This window comes from Triturus cristatus, chromosome 2_1, assembly GCF_964204655.1.
Source record: "Triturus cristatus chromosome 2_1, aTriCri1.1, whole genome shotgun sequence".
In the NCBI taxonomy this organism is placed as follows: domain Eukaryota; kingdom Metazoa; phylum Chordata; class Amphibia; order Caudata; family Salamandridae; genus Triturus; species Triturus cristatus.
This window is the reverse complement of record NC_140581.1, coordinates 784,442,993-784,468,554: the sequence shown is the minus strand read 5'-3', so window position 1 is coordinate 784,468,554 and position 25,562 is coordinate 784,442,993. Positions and strand designations below refer to the sequence as shown.

General features: G+C 44.2%; 1 protein-coding gene across 1 annotated transcript in view; it reads right to left on the bottom strand.

The window, feature by feature from the left end:
• Positions 1-338: 338 nt before the first annotated feature.
• AUH (AU RNA binding methylglutaconyl-CoA hydratase) overlaps positions 339-25,562 on the bottom strand; it is a 536,927-nt gene continuing 511,703 nt past the window's right edge. Inside the window, exon 10 of the mRNA XM_085632723.1 lies at positions 339-824. Within this exon, the coding sequence (XP_085488849.1) occupies positions 747-824 (78 nt within the window). The 3' untranslated portion in view covers positions 339-746. The remainder of the gene's footprint in view (positions 825-25,562) is intronic.

Genomic DNA, 25,562 nt, shown 5'->3' with positions numbered 1-25,562 from the left:
AGGAACGAAGCACAGGCTCCCACGCTTTATTCATCATCCGCCCTGGGTAGGCCAGGTCCCGGGGGCATTTATTGTTTGATAATGAAGGTGAGAGTGGGAACACAGCCCCCCCCCCACCCCCCCACCGAGGTTCAATATTGCCCCAGGGACCACCACCTACACGGGGTAAATCCACAATGATACAACAATAAATTACCTATTACATTTGTTTTCCCTTAATCATCTTCACAGATCCCAAATTTCAACTATCTTATCAAACAGCGTTCTATGTTATTATAGTAGCCTCCTCCAGAGAGGGAAAGACAAAATAAACACAGAGAACAAGTATGCACAAAAAGTCATTTTGTACTTGGTTTAATATCCCTTTTCCTTTTGGTATACAATTATCTTGTTCAACAGGTACATCAGACAGACATTCAACGTTCCTTTATAGGCCTTGTGTTAAAATAGGTTGTTTGAGTGAAACAGAGTCGGATGCATTTCAAAAATAAATAAAAATGAACCAGCTTACTGTGAACCCGTGACCTAGCACGTACACAAAGCTCCCTTCATGACGCAGCATGGAACAATGCAACATGTATACGCAGGAGTCAGGTGCATGTATGGGCACATTCCGGATGGGGTAATGCTTGTTTTATAAGTTTGGTGATTATGAAACTGCAGGCGCTGAGGCAAACTGAAGCAGAGCGCCTCCTAACAAACAATATCTTTGTACTGGCTGGAATTTCAAAGGCAGGCGTCCGTCCTTATTCCCCCTTGTATCTTGGAGGCCGCTTCTCTTTGAATGCAAGGAGTCCTTCAATCCTGTCTTTTGTTGGAATAACCTAGGATGAAAAAAAAGACGCTAAGTAACTTTTACTGTAAATCAGATTCTGAAAGACCTTTCCTTGGCTGTTAAGAGCAACAAGTAAACAAATGCACGCAGGGCAGCGCCTTTGATTAGATTATGGAAAGAGCTGTTACATAAAATTGATTTACAGTTACTTTAGTTGTGTTATCTCATCAACACTGACCTTCATCCACCCTTTCTTTACTCAGAATCATGTTACAGTTTTGCTCAGCTTGTTTGGAGCTGGCTCAGTACAGTCACAAGGACATTCGTTTTCGCCAAGAATAAAATTCAGCATATTTTACAACAACCATACAAAACATGAAAATCTACAAAATGTTAAACTGTAATGCTGCCCCAGGTCACTGTCACCACAGAGTACCACGACTGCAGTACTGCCCTGGAAGTTCATGCTGAGCACGTCCGTTTGCACAGTAGCTGAATAGCATCGAGGGACAGTAGTATAGGAGTGAATGGAAGCTTCAGAAACAGGGAAGTATATATGGGGCTGGCATGGGAAGCAGGTCACGTGCTCATTTCACTCACAATATGTTGTACTTTCGATTTTTCACTTGAATGCATATCTGGGCCCTCATTATGAGTCTGTCGTAAATGGGGCCAGGAATTCAGACCCGCCCATCACCCCCAAGATATCAACAGTATCTCCGGGGGAGGGGGGGGGGCTGGGGGGGGGCATTCCGTCCATTTGCGAGTACGACACTGAGGGTACATTTGAGATGGGGAATAACCAGGAATTGGAGCAAACCTTTCTGATTCCGTGTGTTATTCCTCATTCTGTGCATGATGTTTTGTTTGAATGTCAGCTGCTTTCGATTGCTGGAGTCCTGGGGGAAAATGTCCCTGCCTGCATGACTACCACCTTACAATCCCAGGGGGCTTTACAGCTTCTGTTGCAGGACCACTCAGAGATTGTGAGCAATGTGAAGTGAGGGCCTTAGCAGCAGCAACACACAAAGAGACAGAGGAGCTTTGAGAACAACTTACGGGCCAAATGGCTGTTAAAGCAAACCACGTTTTGCCATTGACTCTGCATTTAGGCACCGACACTTGCAGAATGTTTGCTGATTGTACCAGTATTTCTTAGACACATGCAACAGAAGAGAAGGTTGAAGGACTAGACTGTTCAAAACAGAGCTTTTAGTAGCGCATCTTCCATTATGTGGCGTTATTTACATAGTAATCATTGCACGGCTACTGCTTGCAAGCTTTGCAGATAAACACGTTAGTTTTAATCGCCAGTAGCATTGGCATACAGACATGCTCACATTTGTTGACCGAGCTTGGCTGCCTGCACACTTTGCAACAGGTGTTGTGTGGTATTGTAAGGTATAGCAAATAATTCAATACATGTTTCCTCATCACTACTCTAGTGTTTATACCATTTCTTCCCATACATTTTTTTTATCTCTCTTCTTTCCCTCCTCAAATTGTTGTAGGTGTTCTGGCAAGCTGACATTTGAAAAAGGATTATGTTTATGTGTAGATACTTGGCTCTGTCAAAACTGTACCTTCTTTCAATTCTGCGGTGCCCGATATGCCTTGCTTTTTGCTACTGTATCATTGTGTGAAAACCATGCAAATCTTAAAAAACATATATAAAAAAATAAACAGTATGCGTGCATATAAACAATTCGCTTTTACTGGCATTTGTAGCTAGGGAGGCTGAATATCTGGTCTTTTCTACGTTATCACCATACCAAGTGGCCCATGTGGCACAGTTAGGGTCTCTACTCACTACAGACCTGATTGTGCTTTTCCATATTCAGCTGTGCAGTGACAGTGCACGTTGCAGCTTCTCCATTCCAAAGTCAGGGAAGGCGAAGTATAGGTACATAGAAGGTGATCATTTTCATTACCTGATCTCTGACAACCAAGAGTGACATTTATTTGGTACATGACTGTGTTCCTGGATGGAGTGCCCAAAAGAATTGCTTTCAAGACAGTAAGATATTTTCTGGTGGCTGGGTTTATCATGTGGGCAAAGACGTATTGGTAATATCCCATGCCAATCCTGAAAAACACCAAGCTGGTTCTACGTCAATACAGGAGGAGCTCCAAAGACTAATGTCACATCAGACCTTTATCCTTGAATCATGTGAACCATACCAGGAAGATCTTATTTCCAACATATTAGGATGATGTCTAAAATGGGGCATGCCAGACAGAGATTGTTAAATACACTTGTACAGACCACTTACACAACTTTTAGATTCACCAGCTATAAATGCTTCGAAACTCTTGATCACAGGAGACTGTAATATTTTGACAGTTTCTTACGTTGAGGCCATTGGAGAGTCTATTTGTGGAACATATGGATGCCTACAACTTGTCATTTTTAACTAATGCCCTATCACATATAAAAGGACAGGGTCGTAACCTCATCTTGGCTGGAGTCTTGAAGCTTAGTATCTTAAGTTCACCCCTTTTAGGAGGTTCAACCAAGTTCTTGTACAAATGAAACTAAAAGCTGTGAGTAAAAGTCAACAAGCCACATCTACCTCCAGACATAAATGGAATTCTCAGAAATACAGAACAAGAATTAGCAAAAGCTAAGGACAGCCTCCATAATTAATTAATGTCTACCAACATTTTTTCACAATTTAGTTTACATCATGTGAGTGGTATATAATAAAGTAGACCCAAAGGAGGCAATCAATCAACCAAACAGCATTTGTATAGCGCAGCACTGTTACCCCTACAGGTATCTGGGTGCTGTGTCTCCATCAAAGAGCCAGGTCTTGAGTCTCTTTCTGAAATCTTCCAGCGAGGGGGCTGTACAAAGCTGGAGGGGAAGATGGATCCAGGTCTTGGCTGTGATGTAGGAGAAGATGCAGCCACTGCTGCAGCTCCAACAGATGTAGGGTGTGTGTTAGGGTGAATAAAGAGGAGCACAGGTGTCTATAGGGCTGGTGGATGTTCAGTCGATGGTTGATGTAGGAAGGTCTTAGGTCATGGAGGGCTTTGTAGATGTGCGTGAGGATCTTGAACTGGCATTTCTTTTGGATGGTGAGCCAGTGGAGGTCTCTCAGGTGGGGGGCGATCTGGGTTCTTTTGGAGAGGACCAGGATGAGTCTGGCTGTAGAGGGTATTGCCATAATTGAGACGGCTGGTGATGAGGGCCTGACTGACAGTCTTTCTGGTGTTGGTTGGAATCCATCTGAAGATTCTGCAGAGCATGCAAAGTGTGTGGAATCAGGAGGAGGCGACCGCGTTGACTTATCGTTTCATGGCCAGTTGGCTGTCGAGGATGATGCTGAGGTTGCGTGCATGGTCCCTCGATGTGGGTGTAGGTCCAAGGTCTGCAGGCCAACAGCTGTGGTCCCATGCAATGGTGGTCTTTCAGAAGATCAGTACTTCAGTTTTGTCAGAGTTGAGTTGGAGGCATTTGTTTCTCATCCATTTCACTACGTTGGCCATGGCATTGCAGAAGCTGGTTTTGGCGTTGGAGGGCTCCTCAGTGAACAGGGTGGGGCTGAGGGATGATATTAGTGGTACGCCATGTTTGATGTCTTTGGATACGGAGGTGAAGGGAGGCAGTCGGATGGTCTGTGTGCATCCTGTAAGGAAGGAGGCGATCCACATGAAGGCGTCTTGCTGTATGCTCTTGCCGTATGCCTATGTTGTGGAGTCTGTTGATGAAGGTGTTGAACGCCACAGTGTTGAACGCCACAGAGAGGTCAAGGAGGATAGGGGCCACAAGTTCTCCATGGTTGAGGAGTGTTCTGATGCCATCTGTGGCTGCAATCAGCATGGTCTCATTGTTGGGGTTGGCACAGAATCCTGATTGTGAGGGGTCCGGTAGGTGGTTTTATTCCAGGAATATGGTGAGCTGCAGGTTGATGGCTTTCTCAAGTACTTTGGCTGGGTATGGGAGCAGGCAGATCGGATGATAATTTTTGAGATCGCTGGGGTCAGCTGAGGCTTTTTTTTTTTAAGGGGGTAGAAAGTCTTTCCCTCCTTAGTTTACCTTTATTCTTTCTGTTCTTGAAATGGTGGGGGGGTAGGGCGGAATGACAAGCTGACCATTTGAAAATTAAATCAGCCTTTATTTTATGAAAAAAAAACATATGAGTAGAAGGATTGAACTGCAAATTATCAACAGAAAGGACTGCCTTACTTACATCTTCAATCAAAAGGCCAAAAAAATTCAGTGCCCTTTTTATTTACAAAATCAAGGACATACAGTTTTCCCTAAGAGAAAGGATGACAGGTCATAACAGAAAGAGGAAATATTCTTATTGAATGTATACATCGATTACATTCAGCAAAACAGAAATGCAGAAAACTGAAATGCTGCCTCATCCCTACTATGAGCACAGTGCCCTTCCAGCACTGGCAGACAATCATATGATCACCACTCTGGCTCCTTATGCCATGAAGATAGTAAACCAATCTTTGCAGCTAGGGTTGGTATCACCTAGTTGTAAAAAGTATGTATTAAATATTCAATAAAATGATATGCTTTGATTCTGAAGTTCTGCAAAACGATTGCCCTATTGTCAAGTTACCACGCATCTCCAGGGTCACAGAAAGTATTGTGGCAGCTCAGTTTGAAGTCTATTTCTAAATCCATCAGCAGCAAGTCACAAGTCCAGCTTCCACCAACATGGAAAAAGAGGTTTTGGTATCACTTCTACAGGACGTCCTGGTAGCGTCAGATTATATAGTGTAACCATGCTTACATTACTGGACCTCTCAGTGGCATTTGACATGGTGGACCTTGGCTCTTGCTGCTTGAGGTCCAAAGCCAGCATGTCAGAAATGGCAAGGAATTTGCTTGATGCAATAATTTCAGAACAGACACGAGGGGGGCAGAGTTAGCCACGCCTGCAAATGGCCGCTTTGTAAGTGATTCTGCGGTTGCTTACGTATCCTTAATCTATCCTGCGTACACAGCCTGCTTCATGTGCTGAGACACCTAACTATCTGCACCGGAAGATAGCGGCGACCAGGTGAACCTACTTCTGTGGCCAAAATCGCCCCTGAAACGACCAAAATCAGCCGTTGAGCCTGAGCCGGGACGAGGCCTGTGAAGAGCACGTGTGCGAAGGCCTGCAAGCCCGTTGTGACGCTGCTGGAGATGTGGAGGCGAGGCGACCGAGGGAGTGCTTCTTTCCCCTACACGTGCTAAAAAGTGAATGAACACTGTCGCCGAGTCTGCAGGACTGATCTGCGCTGCACCTTGGAAAAGCGGATCTGCCAGCGGCGGTGCAGCGGCGATCGCGGGGCGCTGGCTGCTCCCTGAGGCGAAGGTGAGGGCTTCCTGGCGCGCGGTCTTGGACTGGCGTGGACGAGGGACGCCTGCAGCTCGTAGTGAATAGATAAGCTCACCAGCTGTGAAGAGACCTTCAGATCACTTGCAGGCAGCGCTGGGGGGCCCATACTCAATACGCCGACTCTGAGCACCAATTAGAGGCTCAGGGGCTCCATTAACTAGCAGATCCCTCCAAAAGAGACTGCAAGTGGGGTTGTAGACAAGGTGTGGCTGCTCTGGGCTATACAGCGCATGGTAGTGGCTCTCACATCGACACATAACCCTTGCTGAGGTCACCAGCGGGTAACTGCCAGGAGTGATCTGTTTCAAGCAACTGAAGATCTGTGGCACGGCACATGGGTGGTGTGGTGACTGAGGTAGGAAGCACGTAGCTGACCATCGGCGCCCTCCTCCCCTCACCTAGTCCCTGCTTTCACCTCGCCGGGGCCCACATTGAATATCTCATTGGAGGTAATTGTGGTTGTGCATGCTGCCTGTAAACTATTGAAGAACACGAGGCGCGAAAGTGCCAACGCCCGCGTCATGGAGGACCCGATAATAGAAATGCAAGCAACTTGTGGTGTAGTAGCTGAGCTCTAGGTGCCTGGGGTGATTGTCGATTGTCTGGCGCACAGTTACTGGACGACCACCCACTGGACTCCAACAATATTAAACGCAAACTATACTGAGTTAACACAAGTCCTGCTGCAGGGCGCCACCGCCAACGCCAACACAAGTGGTGGAAGGGTCCTGACCTACAAGACGCGACGCCTCAGTACAACGCTTAGCTACCCGCAGTGCTGCAACAATGGGGAAAACAGATAGGACTCAGCCCAAACTCCATTATGAGCAGGCAAAAAAGATGACAGACAACAGCGTGGCAGAGCAGTCTTCAACCCAGATGCCCAAGAAGGATACAAGCTCCGCTACCACAGTAGATTTTCAATCCATGTATACGACGATTCAGGCAATGCTGACTAACATAGATGGGAATATTGACACTCTGACCTATAGAGTGGACCGTATGTCTGAAAGACTGGAAAGGCACACGGAGTGGATAGATATGGCAGAGAGACTGATTTCGGACGCAGAGGAAGCACAGCGTCAAATAGAAACAAAACAGGAGAAAACCGAAAAAACGTTTGCAGCTATAATAGCGAAGTCAGAGGACTTGGAGGTGAGAGCCAGCCAAAATAACCTACGATTTATGGGCATAACAGAGTCAATGAATTTGGGCAATATGGAGCGCTACATCGAGAACTTGCTGGTGACACTGTTCAGCAAAGACACTTTCAGATGTTTTCATTATTGAGAGGGCACACAGATCGCTTGCTCCACCGCCTCTGGCGGGGGCAAGGCCACGCCCGATCATAGCAAAGCTATTGAACTACAGAGATCGCGACGCGGCACTCCGAAAGGCCAGAGAATTGGGAAGCCTCACGCACGAGGAGATGACCATTTCCATTTATCCAGACTTCACACAACAGGTCCAGGAGGCGCGGAAAAAGTCTGTGGCTGTTAAAAAGAAGCTACGAGACCAGAACATTCCATACGCAATGATATACCCGGCCTGTCTCCGAGTAACAGATGGGGGGAAAAGTATGGTATATAATGATCCCAAAGAAGTACTCAAATTCTTACAACTAAAGGGCTCCCAGGCTCCGCGCAGGAGATCACCAAGAGGTGAACAGGAAGAACAAGGGAATACCTCAGAAGTTGAATAATATAAGCTTCTCCTGAACTGTAAACAGTACTGGATCACTGTCCATTGGATATCTTCGGCAACGCTCTACATGGACACAGATAAGTGCCCACCACGAAATTATGGTTTGATTTACAGTTTAAAAATGACACTGTGGGCACGGTGCATACACACAGAGTGCAGTAGTATAAATAGCGATGAGGCTTGTTATGTGGACAACGCATTGTTTCGTCACTGAATTTAGCAGGTGGTGTCGATAGTATTACTTCTTTCAAGCGACCCCCCGGGTGACATTGTCACTGGGGTTCCCGGCTGGCAGCTCCTGCCACCTTGTCTGCACCACAACACACTATTGTTTCTTTATGGGTGTGTTTGGTGGGTGGGACTGGGGGGTTCTTATATTTAATTAGGGATGGCTTTGGCAATTGGGGTCTGCTAAAGTGGGCGGGGGAGGGGGGGATGGGCTTGTTCCGAGTTGGGGTTTGTTAATGTGATCGCACCGACAGGCCACCCGAGACTCAAGTTGATTGTACTCTTTGATTATTGCAGCAAGATATTGAAACCAGCAGGAATGATGTTTCAGTCTGAATATTGGTGAAAAATATAACTGTCTGACGTGAAATTTCTGAGGGCTCAATACCCCCCAAAAAATGAGACAGGGGTTTGCCTATTTAGATCGTCATGACATTCAGATCACTCTTCTCCAGGAGACGCATTTGACCACGACCTCCGAGACTAAAATTGCTCTTACATACGCAGGGTACAAATTGGTTTCATCGTATTCCTCATATGTCAGTGGGGTGGTTATTCTACTTAAACGTGGCCTTCCCTTTACACCTAACTAAGCATACACAGACAAGGAAGGGCACTGTGCCATGGTACACGGTAAACTGGGAGTCTCCCTTGTCACTTTTATCAATGTATATGGACCCATAGTAGATGAGCCAGAAACCTTTACACGACTGTACAGCATTATGCAAGAGTGGCCTGAGGCGGCTATTGTGTGGGGAGGAGATCTCAACATATATCTAGACCCTCAACTAGATAAATCAAGCCTGCAAGGTCTACACACACCCAAAGTTGCCCATAGTATCAATGATTGAATTCGGTCTCGTAGACGTATGGAGGCTAAGAAATAGCATAGCGAGAGAGGGAACGCACGCTACACCTGCACATAATAGCTGGTCCTGATTGGACTACTGGCTCCTTAGCAAGAGGGCGAATGATTGGGTTGCGGATGTCACTATACTCCCGCGCTCACTGTCGGATCACAATCCAGTGCTGCTTACACACTCAGGTTTACATCCAATGTCCATAGGAGCCTATGTGTGGCGACTTCGCGCACAGGCCCTTTTAGATCCCATCCACAATTCCACTATACGAAAGGCCATAGAACAATACTTTGCTCTTAACACAGGCACAGTAGAGAGTGAATCTACATTGTGGGAGGCTTTTAAGGTGACCATAAGAGGAGTCTGCATCAGTACAACGGCTGGCATTTTAAACGATATCCGGGGTCAACTCGAACAGGCCAAACTAAAACAAACAGCTTTAGAACGCCAATAGAAAACCGCACCCTGTCCCGAAACTTTAACCCGTATTCACAAATTACTATTAGAATATAACTATTTGGCGGAATCTGAGATCCGCTACATGGCACGTAGACATGTGGCGTGAGGGTATGGTGAGGGAGGACGCCCAGGCCATAACCTGGCTACCAAAATCAAATTCCGAGAAGACCACCACCAGATAACTAAAATCACAGCTCATCAGGGGACGGAACACTATGCCCCTATGGCAATAGTGGATCAATTCCATGGATTCTACTCAGATTTATATACATCACGGGGAGCTGCAGCTGACCTAGAACTAAAAGTCTATTTATCTGATATAGCATGTGCATGGCTGGCAGACAACCATCATGAATATCTAAACCAACCACTAGACGAAGCAGATATAAAAGCGGCAATTCGCGAACTGCCCAACCAAAAAGCGCCAAGGCCAGACGGGCTTACAGCTGAATTTTATAAAAAAGATATTGAATTAGTCACGCCTCACCTACTGGAGATGTATGCAGAGGCACATGAGTCTGGTGTGTTACCACCATCTCTCCGCCAAGCACTAATCATCACGCTATTAATAAAGGACAAAGCCCCGGACATGTGCAAATCTTATCGACCGCTGTCACTAATCAATCTGGATGCCTAGATCTTGGCAAAGATACTGGCTACCAGACTGCAGCCCCTAATGCCTAGCTTGGTCCTCCTGGACCAATCAGGTTTTATTCCGGAAGGATCTACGTCCCTCAATTTAAGAACCATCTTCGCCATGTTCCATGTCTTAGACCCCGAGTTGCCCGCCGCTACGGTCGTGCGTGACGCGGCAAAGGCGTTTGACTCCATAGAGTGGAGTTACATGTTCTACATACTGCAACACATGGGATTTCCACCATTGTTCCTTGGCTGGGTACGGCTTTTATATACTGACTCATCAGCACTGGAGCATGTCGGGGGCTTGACGTCACAAACATTTTCGATACATAGAGGCACTCGTCAGGGGTGCCCGTTATCACCCTTACTGTTCGCGCTGGCGCTAGAACCGCTGGCTTGCATTATTCGTCAGCGTCACAGAGAATCGGCACTTAATTTCCTACATCAGCCGGTTGGTATATCACTTTACGCAGACGTCATGGTGTTATTTTATAAGCGAACCGAGATGGTATCTGGCGGAGCTGTTGAGGGAATATATCAGATTCGGACTATTCTCTGGTTTCCAAATTAATTGGAATACATCGATAGTGATACCCCTCACGGCTAAAATGATCCCCCCCGAGCATTGACTACCCCTTGGTGTGGACCACAGACCCGGTAAAATACTTGGCTGTCTGGGTACATCGTGAGCCTGAAATAGTAATAAGGGAAAACTATGGCATTGCATGCACTTCCTTGGAACAACAGGTAGATAGATGGAACAAGCTGCCACTCTCCCTGACTGATCGCATTGCAGTCATCAAAATGGTTATACTTCCACGCTTTTTATACTTATTTTGCAATAGCCCAATCAAGCTGACGCAACAGTTCTCCAAGGAGGTACGGTCTTCTCTCATCCGCTTAATATGGGGGGGGGGAACAGACCAATGTGAGCTGGGCCACACTAACGCTAGATTATGCATAAGGAGGCTTCAGTGCGCCAGGTCCCTTTATATAATATTTATGTGCCCAAGTACAGTATGCATATTTTTGGTTCCAACCGCATGCGTACACTCCATATGTTGCAGTAGAAAACAGTGACACACACCCAATTCCTCTATCCGGTGCTCTCACACACACACAGAGGCATGCCAAACACAGAAATTAACACACTGGACACGACAATGGCAGCATGGCAGGCTATAGGCAATATGTCCAACAAGCTACCTATTTAAGCACCGGCACTGCCCCTTGCGCATCATGCGGCATTATCAGTGGCACGAGAAGAGGGCCCACTGAGGGCGCTAAGAGAGGTGGGCATTGAAACCATGCAAGATATCTATCCAGATGGACACTTTCTCACAGCGGAAGACCTGAATTACATTTCCAACCCCTCGCTACTGTTCAACTTCACCATACATAGACTAAGACAGGCTGTCAAAGCCCACTACCACACATATCCAGCTGAACCCCCAACATTGCGAGCTTTACAATTGCTGCTGGTTGCACCTTCAAGGCGTAAACTAGTAACAAAACTATATAGAGAAGTGCTGGATGAAAGGGTCCCCAAACCGCGTAAAAGTCTGGCCCGCTGGAATGATAGACTAATCCCACCACTACTGGAAACAGAATGGGAGCATCTTTGCAAGCTGACTAGCGCCCTCACGCCCAATGGCAACTTGCGCATTGTACATTTTAAGTATATACATCAGACCTATCATCCCCCCATTAAATTACACAAATGTGGCCTCAGGGAAACAAGTAATTGTAAGCGTTGCAGCCAGCCTGACGCTGACTTTTTACATCTAGCATCTAGCTTGGGAGCGTAGAAGAGTGCTGCTGTTCTGGGAGGGTGTACTGAAACACATACAGGAAATGACTGAGATTACGTTGCAATGTACGCCCTCAATTTGCTTGTTGTGTCACGTACCTCAATTAAAAGGGACGCTGGGTAAGGTCGTGTGCATTGCACTATTGATGGCCAAGCTCCGAGTCACTCTACATTGGGAGAGTGTTGCGGCCCCAAAAACTGAGAACTGGAGCAAGGACATGGTGTACTGCAATGAACTGCCAGCAACGTCTAGGCCAAGAGACATATAGGAAACTTTACGTCACTATATGCAACAACTGGCTATTAATAGCTCACAGACTGAATAGAGACGATATTATTGTAATTAGGATTTTATATTGCTGCAAATGTAATTGATGATACTGATGAGACGATTATTATTAAGTTCTTCGTTATAAGGTTGATCACAGATTGGTTTATGTTTTGTTATTGTTGTACTGCCTTACAAGGCAGAGGAACTGCACTTATCACTTGAAATGCCAATAAAAAGAAATGTAAAAAAAAAAAATTCAGAACAGACACAGTGTATCAAAATAGACCACTGACACTCCACCAAAGTCAAAGTGGTGATATGGGGTCCTCATGGGTGTCTACACTCAACGCTTTGTTTAATATCTTTATTAAAATGATATTCAAAATCATCACAGAAGAAGTTGTACAATTTCATTCTTATGATGAAGGCTCACAGATTAAGCTGAGTGCTAATAGATCACACGGCCATTTCACTGCCCTACAGGATTGAAATGGCCATGTAGATGAAAAACAGCAGCCTAAAGGTCAATGGAACTAAAAGGGAAGTACTTGGGTACTTCTGCTTGTCACAAAATGCTGGGGAAAAAACTTGTGCCCCTAATATCCAGTGCTTTAAGACTTTTAACAGCTTTTGCTTTAAAAAAAATTGGAATGATAAACTAAATTTTGGAATTTGGAAAATTGTATCATATACCTTTCTCAGCTTGCTTATCTACCCTGAGCTAGACCTTTCAAATGTCTGTCTGGGTTGTCCTTCACAAATTCAGCTAATTAGCAGCATGATAAAACAATTAGCAGCAAGACAACAGTAAATCTTGCTAAATTAGAGGGTTTCTACAGGATTAAAACCCACAAAAATGCTAGCACTGTTAAAAAAGTTCACCTTTAAATTAACCTGTCTGATATGGAGGTGCGATTAAGGTAAAATTCCTGCCTATCTTCAAGGGAAAGACACCAAATACCATTTACTGCATACCTACAGAACAAGTTAAAAGCTCTCCTTGTTATACTGTGGTCTCTCTTCTATTGGAAACGAGTCAAATGATCATACGCATCAATCTGGAAATCTTTTGCTAGAAGATGTTGCAAGCAAAATTTCACGTATGAGTTTCATGAAGTCATAAAACCGTTCTATTAAAAAACATCAGGTGTTGATGTTGGCTCTTCTCTTGATTATCTTTGGTCTTTGCTGTATACCCGAGACAAATTAAGCTTGATATTAACATTCTGGATCAAAGAGACCACTAGGTTTGTACAGTCCTTATAAATAGAGAAATAAAAAAAATAATCCTGGCCTTATGGGGTATTACCCTAACCATTTTTTTTACCAAAATATTTCCTGGAATAAGATTATAGGGGTTCTGTCACCATCACTCTTACACAGTCTTTGTCATAGCATTTTGGTAACTCCTTGTGGCTACGTAGTTCTGCATGAAAAATCAGATAAAGGAAGGACTCACCTAGTGACAGTCTCATCTTCATAGCGTGGGAACCACAGGCTATGCTAGTTGCTTCTTGTCGCTTGTATTATGGAATTTCGAAGAGGAAATATCAAGTTCACACAACATCATGACCAGAATATGTACAGACAAAAGTTTGCTGATGAGCTGGTGATTAGACATGTGGAGAAAGACAAGAGGCTCTGGTGTGTTGCTTCAGAAATAAAAGGACTGTACAGAAATATCCCTTAACTGTCTAAGCTGGGATCAACAAGTTGGTATTAAGGGTCTTGTAGTTGCAGGCTGCCTCTACAAATAACCCTACAACCAAAAGAATAGCATGTGCTTCTTTCCGTACTGTAGACCTCGAGCAGATCTTATTCACCAGATCCCAATTCCCTTCAATCTCCTTCCCTGTTGATTTTATCCAGCTCGAAATCTGGTAGTATTTAAACTTTGATACCGAGTTATCCAAAACCACCAAAAGGCACTGCCATGAGATCAGCTCATTTTCCACAATAAGTAGCCCACACTTTAGTATCCCAGATGTTTGGAGGGGAACTGCGAGTGCATCAGCTAAGCAGTCCGGGGTGCCTGGGGAATCCCAGATGGGTGCTTTGTCATTATAGTAGGGTATTTGTAGCATTAACCTCACCTGAGACCATACTTTAGCGGCAGCTAGGAGAACTTTCAGCCTAATCCTCTTAAAGAACTTGGGGTGACCGAATTTTTTAAGAAAAAGATCTGCTTAACTCATAATACTCATGCCGAGCGCCTTAAAAAGTGGGTAAAATGTTGCATTTTCCTTTAATAGTTGACAAGAGTTCTTTAGGTGAAAAGCACAGTTGTGTATATATAAAGGTCCGGGGTGGCTATGCCGCCATGAACTTTCTTTCTCCTAAGCTTCTTTTGAGATATTCTTGGGCTTTTGCTTCCCCAGATGAAGTTGGAGAAAAGCCCCTGTATTTTCCTAAACCAGATCTTCGAGAATTCTAGTGGAATAGTGTAAAATAGAAAGGTAAACTTGGGTAAAATTGGCATTTTTAAGAGGTTTGATCTACCCAGAATGGTAAGTGGAAGAGTCTCCCATGGTTGTAACTGTGATCTCACACTCGCTGTTACTTTGTCAAAATTCACCTACGCTATCCTTTCTATATTTTCGACTATTTGAACCCCAAGATATCTTATTTCATGTTTCATAAGGTCACTCTTGTAGGGTGTGTTCCATGTCATTAATTCAGTCTTTTGCCGATTAATTGATTATCCAGATGCTCTCCCAAAATTCTTAAACTGCTCCCATATCTCAGGGAGTGAATGCTCTAGATTCCCTGTCAAATCCCTGTCTGCGTACAACCCAGTACGGAAAGAAGTAGCAGACTGGTATTGGTTGCTAATTCAGACTGGTGAGGACACAGAGAATTCATTTACAGAGATCTGGAAGAGGGACCTGCCAGGCGAAGACCTCGAAACCTTAGGGCAAATATCTATGTCTCTTTTGTGGTCATATATGAAAGCTGCGCCTCTAAAGAGAAACCACCTTTTTACTGTCCAAAAGGCATACTGGATGCCACAGAAATTGTCGAAGATGGGGAATGGAGTGACAAAGAAGTGCCCGAAATGTGATGAAAACAACGTGAACAAGGTCCATATGTTTTGGCAGTGTCCTTCAATCCAGTCTTTCTGGCAAAACGTGGGTAAGATCATTTCAGCTATTATAGGTCAAGAGATTAGGTTGACTGGGTCTTTTCGGTGTGATTCCAGGTGGGGCGGATAATCAAAGCTTCTTTAAAACCCAGAAGGCTCTATTTTTTCTTCTGATTCTCTTGGCACGAAAGGAGTTGTGTGTTAAAGGGATTTACCTTCTCCCCCCACTGAAATAGAATGGATCTGCTCTTTACAGAGAATTTCACACCATGATAGTGTAAATAAGTGGGTTAAGAAACCAGTCTCCAGTATTTCTTATTGAATATTGCCTCCACAAAGCTCTCACTGATATTCTTTTTGTGTGTCTCCTTGTTTTCAATTTCTCTTACACCTGCAATTGTTCTCTTAAACATTAGCGGGAAGCTTTTTCATTTAAGTAAGAAACAAAGCTTTGTGCTCTATGGTCCACTGATTACCAACATGCTGTACAGGCTGTCATAGTGGCGGCTCAGTATATCTTAATGCACTCGCCCGTAGAAGAATTGGTGCCATGGTTAACCCAGGAGGCTTACTCTCACGGTTGACTCCAGGGTAATAACTTACCCACCCTCCCGTGTGGAGAGACCGGGTCATGCTTCGCCTCTTACTGGTTTGACTAGGCCCTACCTTCTTGAATTCAGAGCATTTTTCTTTGAATGAGGACTTAAAAAGCTTTTTTTTTAAAAAGAATAGCATGTGTCCAAATCAAAAGGCAGTGTTTATAACTTTGAAAAAGGCCTTGAAAAGTAATTAGAAAATCAAAGACAATGGCGTGAAGACTGATGTTAGGAATACTTCTAATTTTTCTAATTGCAATATGGGTTCTCAGGACTAAATATTACTTGCTTAAATAAACTGCTGCAACTAGGATGAACAATTCCAGAACTTTAAGGTTCACCCTCCTTTGTTACCTGTTCACCCACAACAGTAACAGGGATCTTCAGCAGCCACACTGACCTTGCAAAAGAGAAATGTTCAAGGTCACCAGTGATACACTAAAACTGCCAACAACAGCACAAGGCTGAACACAAGCTTCTGGCAGAAGAAAGGTAGCTACAAAGTGAAAAAAATGTTACTGACTTACCTTCAGTAACAATATTTCTGGTGGATGGTATATTTTTCCACAAATTCCTCACCTTATGAATATTATATTAACTATATACTATATTTATGGCCCACTGATGTTGGGGAAAAAGCAGTACATCGACATATAGATGCCGAGATGTAAATATGCATACGATAAAGGTACATGATGTGATGTGATGCAATGCTATCAATGAAAACAGTTTAAAAACAAAAAAAACGACATACTATATAACTATTATGAATAAGAAACAGGCTGGATCCGGAAACATTTTAGCAACAATAGCTTACCTGTGTCACCATGCAGCTTTAGACATGATTCTCTCTGCTTAGGATCTAACAACAACTCCACATTTAAAGCCTCAACTTGTGTGGTGACATCAGTCCTTGGTAGTTTTGTCTATGCCCCATCAAGGCATTCAAAGAACAACTGAGAGACTCAATGACAGTTACAATACAGTATGTGATAAGCTTTCACACCTTGGGATCTTATTAATAACAGTAATAACTCATCAGGAGAGGAGAGACAGTGGTGAGGAATTTGCAGTAAGATATACTATCCTCCAGAAATAGCAGTACTGAAGGTATCTGTATTTTTCTTATAATGAATACTTCTTACTGCACATTCCTCATCATATGAATGAGTCCCACAGAAGCAACTACTGGAATTATGCAGCATTGTGATTGGCTATCGGGAGGCTGGGAACCAGGTGTTTCCTGCACTGTGGGCAAAGAGGACTGAGAGGAGGAGGAGGCGGCAGCGGCGGCAGCAGCAGACAGGTAAGTGTAATTTATTTCATTTTCACTTCATACCCCCTCCCCTGCACCCCCACTGCTGGTAAATACCAGCTGCCACTGAAGGAGATGCTATGTGGAATCATAACACAAGATTCAAATACCACTGTGGTGGCTAAATGAAATGGAATGAAACTAAAAGAGCAAACCTTCAAGTGGCAACTTAAACAAAGAAGGATGGCCAGGAAGGCAAATAAAGGTGAACAGGATAGTCGAAAAAACTATTTATAGTAGCCTATGATAGACTATGCTGGTGAAGTGCAGAACAACTAAAAGGGACTCAGGTTTCAGATTCACACCACTGAACAATGTTATTCCAGTGGCCCAAACAAGTGGATTTCGTGGTGGACTTCCTGGGAGCCAAGAACTGCCCACAACTTCAGGAGGCAAGGAGAAGGTCTCTTGTTGGCACCGCTCAATCTTCAGGTGTGTATGATAGAGGACCAGAGCACCATGCTGAGAAAGCAGGTCCACCCTGCGCGGAAGAGGAAGTTTGAGCTGAGTATGGAGTTACAAACAATCAGCCTGCAAAACCCTGCTTGCCATGTAAGGGGAAGCAGTTGTGTTCAGTCCTCTCACAATTCTGTAAGACCTTCGGTATAAGTGAAATCAGAGAGAAGGCATAAAGCAAGCCCTGCAACCAATTGAACCTAAAAGCCTCTGCCAGGAAACTATTCAGAGTTAAGTGATGGATTATACTTGTTCTGACCCGTGGATCCATTTTGAGAAGATTATTTATGTTACTTCAGGGTAAAGCTCCCACCCATTGTCCTCTATGGAGCAAATAACTCTGAGAAATCGCTCTCACATTGAGGGTGCTTGTGACGGGCTCCATCACTGGGAAGATGCCATTTTGCTAGGGTCACCAGTACACCACTATTACGAATCAGCCCCCAACACGGGGTCAAGACCTCACATCGCTTTGTCTTTTGATATAATGGACAGTTGTGGTGTTGTCGAACAGAGCACAAATGACACTCCCTGAAATGGAAGAAAGAAAAGCCTTCATGGTAAGAAGGGTGATTGCAGCTCAAGCACATTTATCCAAGTGTTGCTCCTAGCCCCATGCCATGATGTTACCAAGATGAGCACCCCAGCCCAAAGAGGAGGGGTCCATAACTACTGTAGTATGCAACTATGGAGGACTGAATGATAACCCACCAGCAGACTGGAGGGGCACATGCCCAGAGCAAATTCACAGAACGGTAGCTCTGCATCTGAGACAAGAGGCTCCCCTGATGCTGGAGCAATGGTTTCCTCCGGCACTACTTAAGGTCTCTTATTTGCCATCCAGGGTGCAACACCAACAGGATGCATGAGACCATCAGGCCTAACAGTTGTAGGACTAAAGAAGAGAGATCAGGTCCTGATCCAGAAATATCAAAATCATGTTCTGAATTACTAAAATCCTCTTCTGAAGCGGAAAAGCCTTCAAAATGATTGGGTCTAGCATCACACCTATAATGGTCAATCACTGTGTGGGGACTAGACTGGACTTTTGAGCATCAATCATGAAGCCCAAGTAGTGGGAACAGGTGATGATGTGTTAAAGATGTTTCATGACCAGTCAAGGAGACCCTACCTTGATCGGCCAGTCTTCCAAGTACAGAAAGACCTCCACAGTGAAGCTATCACCCTAGCCATCACCTGAAAATAGATTCCCTGTATGTCAAGGGATATCACTCAACCCATAGACTGAGGACTGAGAACCTGCTCAGGACCAGCATTTTGAATATGTCCTGTCAAATGAAAAGATTCAGGAGCCGCATCAAGCATGTCAGGTCCAAGATGGGCCTCAGACCCTCAGCCATTCTTGAGAAATAAATAAAGAAATAATCTTGAGTAACATACCATGCCATTTCCTGCAACTATACAACATCTATGGTCCCAGGAAGTCAATGAATAGTCTCCACCTTCAAGATCAAGGTGAATTCTGAAGAGTATGTCCTAGTAGAAGTAGGGAAGTACAGAGGGGAACATACAAAAATAAGACATAACCCTTGCTGATCAGATGCATGACCAAGTGATCTGTTGAGAATATCTCCCAAGAAACCAGTGGAGCAAATCCAAGCCTCGTGGTACAGAGTGAAAGCTATGGCCATGGATTGAGTCACTGCATCACTTGAGGATCCCTTTAGAAGTGTCCAAACCATGGCTGACGGATATGTGTCATTGTTGCCACAGAGCGCAAACATACAGGCCATGTGGCATTTGACCTGGGAAATGCAAGGTTGCCAGAGGTATACATGTTTAGGCTCTTAGATTCTTGATCTGGAGGGGCAGTAGGAAAAAAAATTAGGGTTCAGCCTTACATAAGAGGTTTAGACCACTACCCCCTTCAGAGAAGGGTCTGATGATAAAATCTTGGGGATCATAAGTTACAGGTCTGTTATGTCATGTAATTTGCCTGTGGACAGCCAGAACCAAGAAGGGATTCTCTGAGGCAACGAAGATGGTTTCCAACTGTGCCTTATTAAATGGTGGCAGACGTTCTAAGACAGCAGATGAGTGTTGCAGTATTTTAGTTAAAATGTGGTCTCCTGGATTGGAAAGGTTAATTCCAGTGCCTCAGTTGCTTTTCCTTCCACAAAAAACAAATGAAGATGATTTGGGTGCCCTTTTAAGATCTTTTTTGGGCCAAGGCAACAGGGGAGGAGGTCCGCAGATGGGAAGAGGCAGGGGAAGGTCCATCCCACAACAAACATGGCAGGCATACTCACCCCGCATAACACGCAGCAGAGGCAGGACACCTCAGTATTCAACCCTGTAAGGACAACACAACAGGTCCGGCACATCCCTGTACATGACACTATGAATATAGTTGTTAATCTCTCAAACTACTCACTCTCTGCGGAAGAGATAAGGGTCCTGAACAAGGGCCTGGAGTATGTCCTACACCAAAGCATGATACCTTCAAATGTAGAATTGAGTTCTTTGAACTGATGCGAAAGATCAAGATTCACAAGTTCTTTTTAGATCGGGAGGTGGAAGCACCTTCGGTGTTTTCCACCAATTTACGTCGCCCGTAGCGGGTTTGTCCCCCAAGTACATCAGTCGGTCCTGAGGTAGCCATGTTTGAGCAATGAGTACTCCATGACATTGATGCCTTGGAAAAGTCACAAAATACATTCTACCCTTGTAACATGAATAGGACTGACTGGATGGCGGTAAAGTCATTGCAGGACAACAAGTTGATCACAATAAAACAAGCCGATAAAGGCGGTGCGGTGGTAGTGCTCAATACGCAGGACTACGAGAAAGAAGTCTTGAGGCTCCTGGAAGTGCGCATCAATTACCATTCACTAGCTCGGGATCCAACACCCCAGCACCAAGAGACTATTGGGGTCCTGGTGGCGGACTCTAGGGAGAAAAAGTGGATAACTCACAAGGAGGATGACTTCCTAGTGAATGTAAGACCTAGAATGCTGGCATTTTACATCCTGCCGAAGATCCACAAAGCCCAGCGCCCGCCACCGGGCTGCCCAATTGTTTCAGGGATCAAATTGATCTTGGAGCCATTGACCCTGTTTGTGGACTTCTTTTTAAGGAAGTCCGTGATCACACAACCCTCGTTTGTGCAGGACACCACTGATGTTCTGAACATCTTGAACACAGTTGAATATGATCCATCTAGACAATTGCTGGTTACAATAGACATAGAGTCTTTGTATACCAGCATCCTTCAAGAGGCAACGCAGGTGGCAGCAGCGTGTGCCCTTGGGGCAGTCGAATGGTTTTACGATGTCCCGCAATCTTTCGTGTTGCAATGCATAGAAATAGCCCTCACCAGGAATTTCTATACATAAAGCCCAGATATATTTACAAGTGTCGGGAACATCGATGGGGGCAACATTCGCGCCTAATCTGGCTTGCATTTATGTGGGCCAGTTCGAGGAGAATGTTGTCTACCCCGCTACAAACCCCTTCCAGGAGAATATTTCTCTCTGGAAGAGGTACATTGACGATGTCCTCTGTATCTGGACTGGATCAGAGGACCAGTTACTGGAATTTTTGTCATGGTTGAACATACAAGATGACTGCTTGCGGTTTACCTGGAACATCAGTAGGGACTCAGCTGTATACCTGGATGTAGATATCACGGCTGAATATAACAGACTAATGACGGCTGTCTATCAAAAGCCCACACACAGGAACTCCCTGCTACACTATCGTTCGTATCACCCCAGAGCGTTACGCGATAACTTGCCTGTTGGGCAGTTTTTGAGATATCGTCGCAATTGTTCATCCATGGGAGGTTTCATGGAACAATCTGAAGACCTAGCTGTGAAATTAACAAACAGAGGGTATCCTAATAAAGTGGTCAAGAGGGCACGCAAACACGTTCTAAATTCACCCCGCGAAGCACTACTGGAGAGATCTGACAAACAAAAAGACCAATGTCTACCCATTGTAACAACTTTTGACCCTCTGTCTACTAAAATCAGACAAATAATTCGGAAGCACTGGTCACTGTTGGACACCGGGGATAAGAAAATGCCACCACCTAGGTTTGCCTTCAGAAGGGTTCCCAATTTAAAAGATTGATTGGTCCACACACGTCCTACTCAACAAAAGAAGGATTATAATTTACCAACAGGACACTATAGATGTGGCGGTTGTTCGGTATGTGATCTGACCGAAGCCACTGAGAGTGTCCAGCTCGTGAGCGGAAAAATTTGGTATCTGAACAAGTTCAGTAATTGCAACACCACACATGTGGTTTATAGGATTACATGTCATTGTGGGTTGCATTACATAGGACTCACGTCATGGAAAGCGAAAATTCGGATACAAGAACATCTGAGCACCTTGAGGGCAGGGAAGCTAATGACTCGCCTTGTCCAACACTTCCGAGAAGAAAAACATGATCTTAGGGATCTGAGATGGATGGTGTTGGCGAGAGTGATAGGTGAGAAATACAACATCGATGAAATCTTGGCCAGAAAAGAAGCAAGATGGATTTCCACCGAGGGTGCGGATCAAGGGGGCTTGAATGATTCTAATGAATGGAATAAGGTGGGCAACCGCTAAGACCACTTGTAAATGAAGTTGGGCCCCTTTGATTGACATTTGTCTGGTACCACACCTGAACATAAAGTCTTGAAAATCTTATAGTGGGGTTCTTTCAAAAAATGCATCTATCTTTTAACATCTTGCAAGCCCAGTAAGGAGTCTACAGTGTACCGTTCATGTCCATCTGTTTGCCATCACCGGTTTGATTTAGGTAAACACATGATGCATGTCCCCCTGACTTTACCCCCTATACAAAAACAGATGAAAATCACTGAGGTGTGTTGGAAATATAAAATATAATTGGGCCAATAATAAAGCTTGAGCTCAGTTAGCTCTATATATAAGTTTTTCCTATATGGTGGTCACTAATGGGTCAATCGATATTTTTTAAAAACTTTAATATTTTAAATATGACCCCATCAATAATTATGTTCCCACGTTGATCTATATATTGAATATTTGAAAGCGCCTGGGATAATTACCCATCCACGTATAACTTCGGGTAATAGGGTAGCAAATAGGGGTGCTACTATGTACTGGGTTGAGACAGGACAAATGTTCAATGTATAAACCCGGGTGCGCTTTGGTGCCCATTGGTCAATGTGATTGATGAGCAAGGCACCTTGATAATAAAGTTGTGACCTACTTATGAATGTTTCTGACATGATGTTTCATTATGCAGGCTCGATTGGGGGCGCAATAAGGATTGGTGATATAGGCATCACATATTGCTTTTTCTCATAGGCACAACATTTCAAGATGGCCGCCATTCCAGCAACTTCCTGGTTTTCAGGCTACATGACACTATGTACGCATCACGTGACCCACGTACCGTTTTCTAAAAACACTGCCGGCGCCCACTGTGACTGATCCAGTGGGACGAGGCACAGCATTATCGCACAGGGGTAGTGTCCATGACCTTTTAAAAAAGGATGCTTTATTAGCATGATGTTCATGATTGGCACTTTCTCTTTCTTTTTATTCAGTCAATAACCACAGATATGGTGCAGTAAGAAATAAGAGGTGAAGACTGGTTTCCCCTAATGCCCTAACGAAGTTGCCTAGAGAGTATTGGCAACGAAACATGTTGGCGTTTCGTGGGTGAAAGTGACCATATACATGCCCGTTTGTTAACCTGAGGATACTCGCAGCACTCAATAAAGGATGTCTTGCATGTGAGTGGTACCTCATTTTAATTGTGAGAATAGTTTCTCCTGTTCACGGTTGGGGTCCACGGGTCACTGAGTGAGCTACATAGACTCAGTGTAGTTTGGCACACAGTGTTTATGATTTATTCTCTGCACAATTTCTCACCTCTGAGTAAGTTTAAGCACACATTTTCTTCTCTTTTTTCTTCCTGGCCATGTAAGCAACCTATGATGATAATGTTGGCATACTGGCGAGTACCATCCAGCAGCTCCTTGGGTTTTCGTACGTGAGGTGCTTACTGGCCTCCTCTCACATTTTCTATCTTTAATTTGTAATACACATTTATGTGAGGGTTTTGAAGTCACTGGATGCTGTAGTCATAGGCTCTGGCTTTGGTTTTGCGTTGTTCACCCTAAGTTGGCAGGGTATGCCCAGACGTGGGTCCCTTGCTCACTTTGCCACTGGATTCAAGCTAGCCTGGCTGATGACGGCTGATTAGCCAGAAACCGGTCCCAGGATGCTTGTTTCCGGTTCATGGGAAGACATGGCTTGGCAGTTCGGGCTGGACTGTTCCCATGAGGCACAGGGTCAGACTGATTTCCATATGGCCATGTCTGAACTGGGGTGACGGAGTGAGCTAAAGAATGATGATGGATTAAACCCAGATCAGTTGACTGCGGGTGAGTGCTTGCAATGTTCAACACTTCGTCTATCATCCCCTTTGGTTTTGCTTAGATTGAACAGCACAGACCAGCAGGCATTTAGCAATTAGCGGGCCTTGCTAGGGAAGTTTGAAGGTGCACAGTGAGAGCTCCCTGTGGGTCCATATTATTAAGTGGTCTGTCTGTGAGGGGTCAGATCTTACAGGGTTTCTGATTGTTTGAGTGGGGGGCGATCTGACTCCTTATTCCCCCTGTGTTCCTGTTGTATTTTTGATAAATATTACACCCAACAGGCGGGCACTGGTAAATGGGATTTCAGAACTGAATACCAACCTGAAAGCACTGAGGCAGACCAATAGTTCCACTCTTTCTGGAAATGTATCCCTTGTGTTTCTTCTGATTTCAGAGCCTCTCTGATCTTCTGCTTGCGGATATCTAAGGCTCAATCACTGTACCCTTTTCACAACCTACCCTGTAGCCGGGTAGTCAGAGAAACAAGTAAAGGATGACATTGCATCTGCAATGACCTGTAGTGCTCTAAATTAGATAGGTTCTTCAAGGCCTACATACATTGCAAGTAGACTGATCACTTATGTGGTGCACTCTCAAATGAGGCTTTAAATTTGTTACCTCTAAAATAGAGATTGTAATAAAGAAACTGAAAACCAATCTGTGGTCCTATTTAGTATTCTAGACACCATATAAAAGAAGTCTGACCATTATCTAGGTAGCTTCTATTGATAACTATCCAAATCAAACAGAGGGCCTTGTGTTGCTATTGATGTTCCATGGTCATTCAAGTCAACTGGCTTTTCATGGCTCACATATGGTGATTTTTACTCACACCGACAATAATGGGAATGCCTTTGGTCTATACACTTTGCAGCATGTGGGGACCTTTTTTGTGAGTATAAAATAGATGGGCAAATAGTATTGAAATGCGGACATCACCATTGACTGAATTAGTGGTAAAAGATGATCCACTCTTAACACAGGACAGATTATTACTGGGGCATATACCTGAAAGTGAGGCAAAATTACAGTGACCCGGGCGGGTGTGAAGGTAGGTAGAAGGATATACAAGAATCAAAGAGTGAACCAAAGTTAAGATCCAGCAAATCCGTGGCTGGTGCTTGGCCTAGCTGATAGTACCAGTATCTAGATAATGAGGTAATTTAATTATTATCCAACAGAATCTGATTTGTGTTATATTTCAGACACATACCCTTCAGCCTGTTCCAGTTTTTTACTGGTATGTCAGTCTGGCATTATGGTTTCTTTCATTAGGTGCTTGGCCTAGCTGATAGTACCAGTATCTAGATAATGAGGTAATTTAATTATTATCCAACAGAATCTGATTTGTGTTATATTTCAGACACATACCCTTCAGCCTGTTCCAGTTTTTTACTGGTATGTCAGTCTGGCATTATGGTTTCTTTCATTAGAAGTACTACTTCCATCAGGTAGCAAAATTAAATGAACAAAACCTCATATGAATGGATAATGCACAACATCATGCACCACCAAAAGAGGACTCGAAGACCCACATCCACCGTTGCAACACTCCTGCCAACATGCTTTTTATGGAGAAACTATATTCATGAGCTGTGGACATCAGGTAATTCTGATCCAAATAAACTTT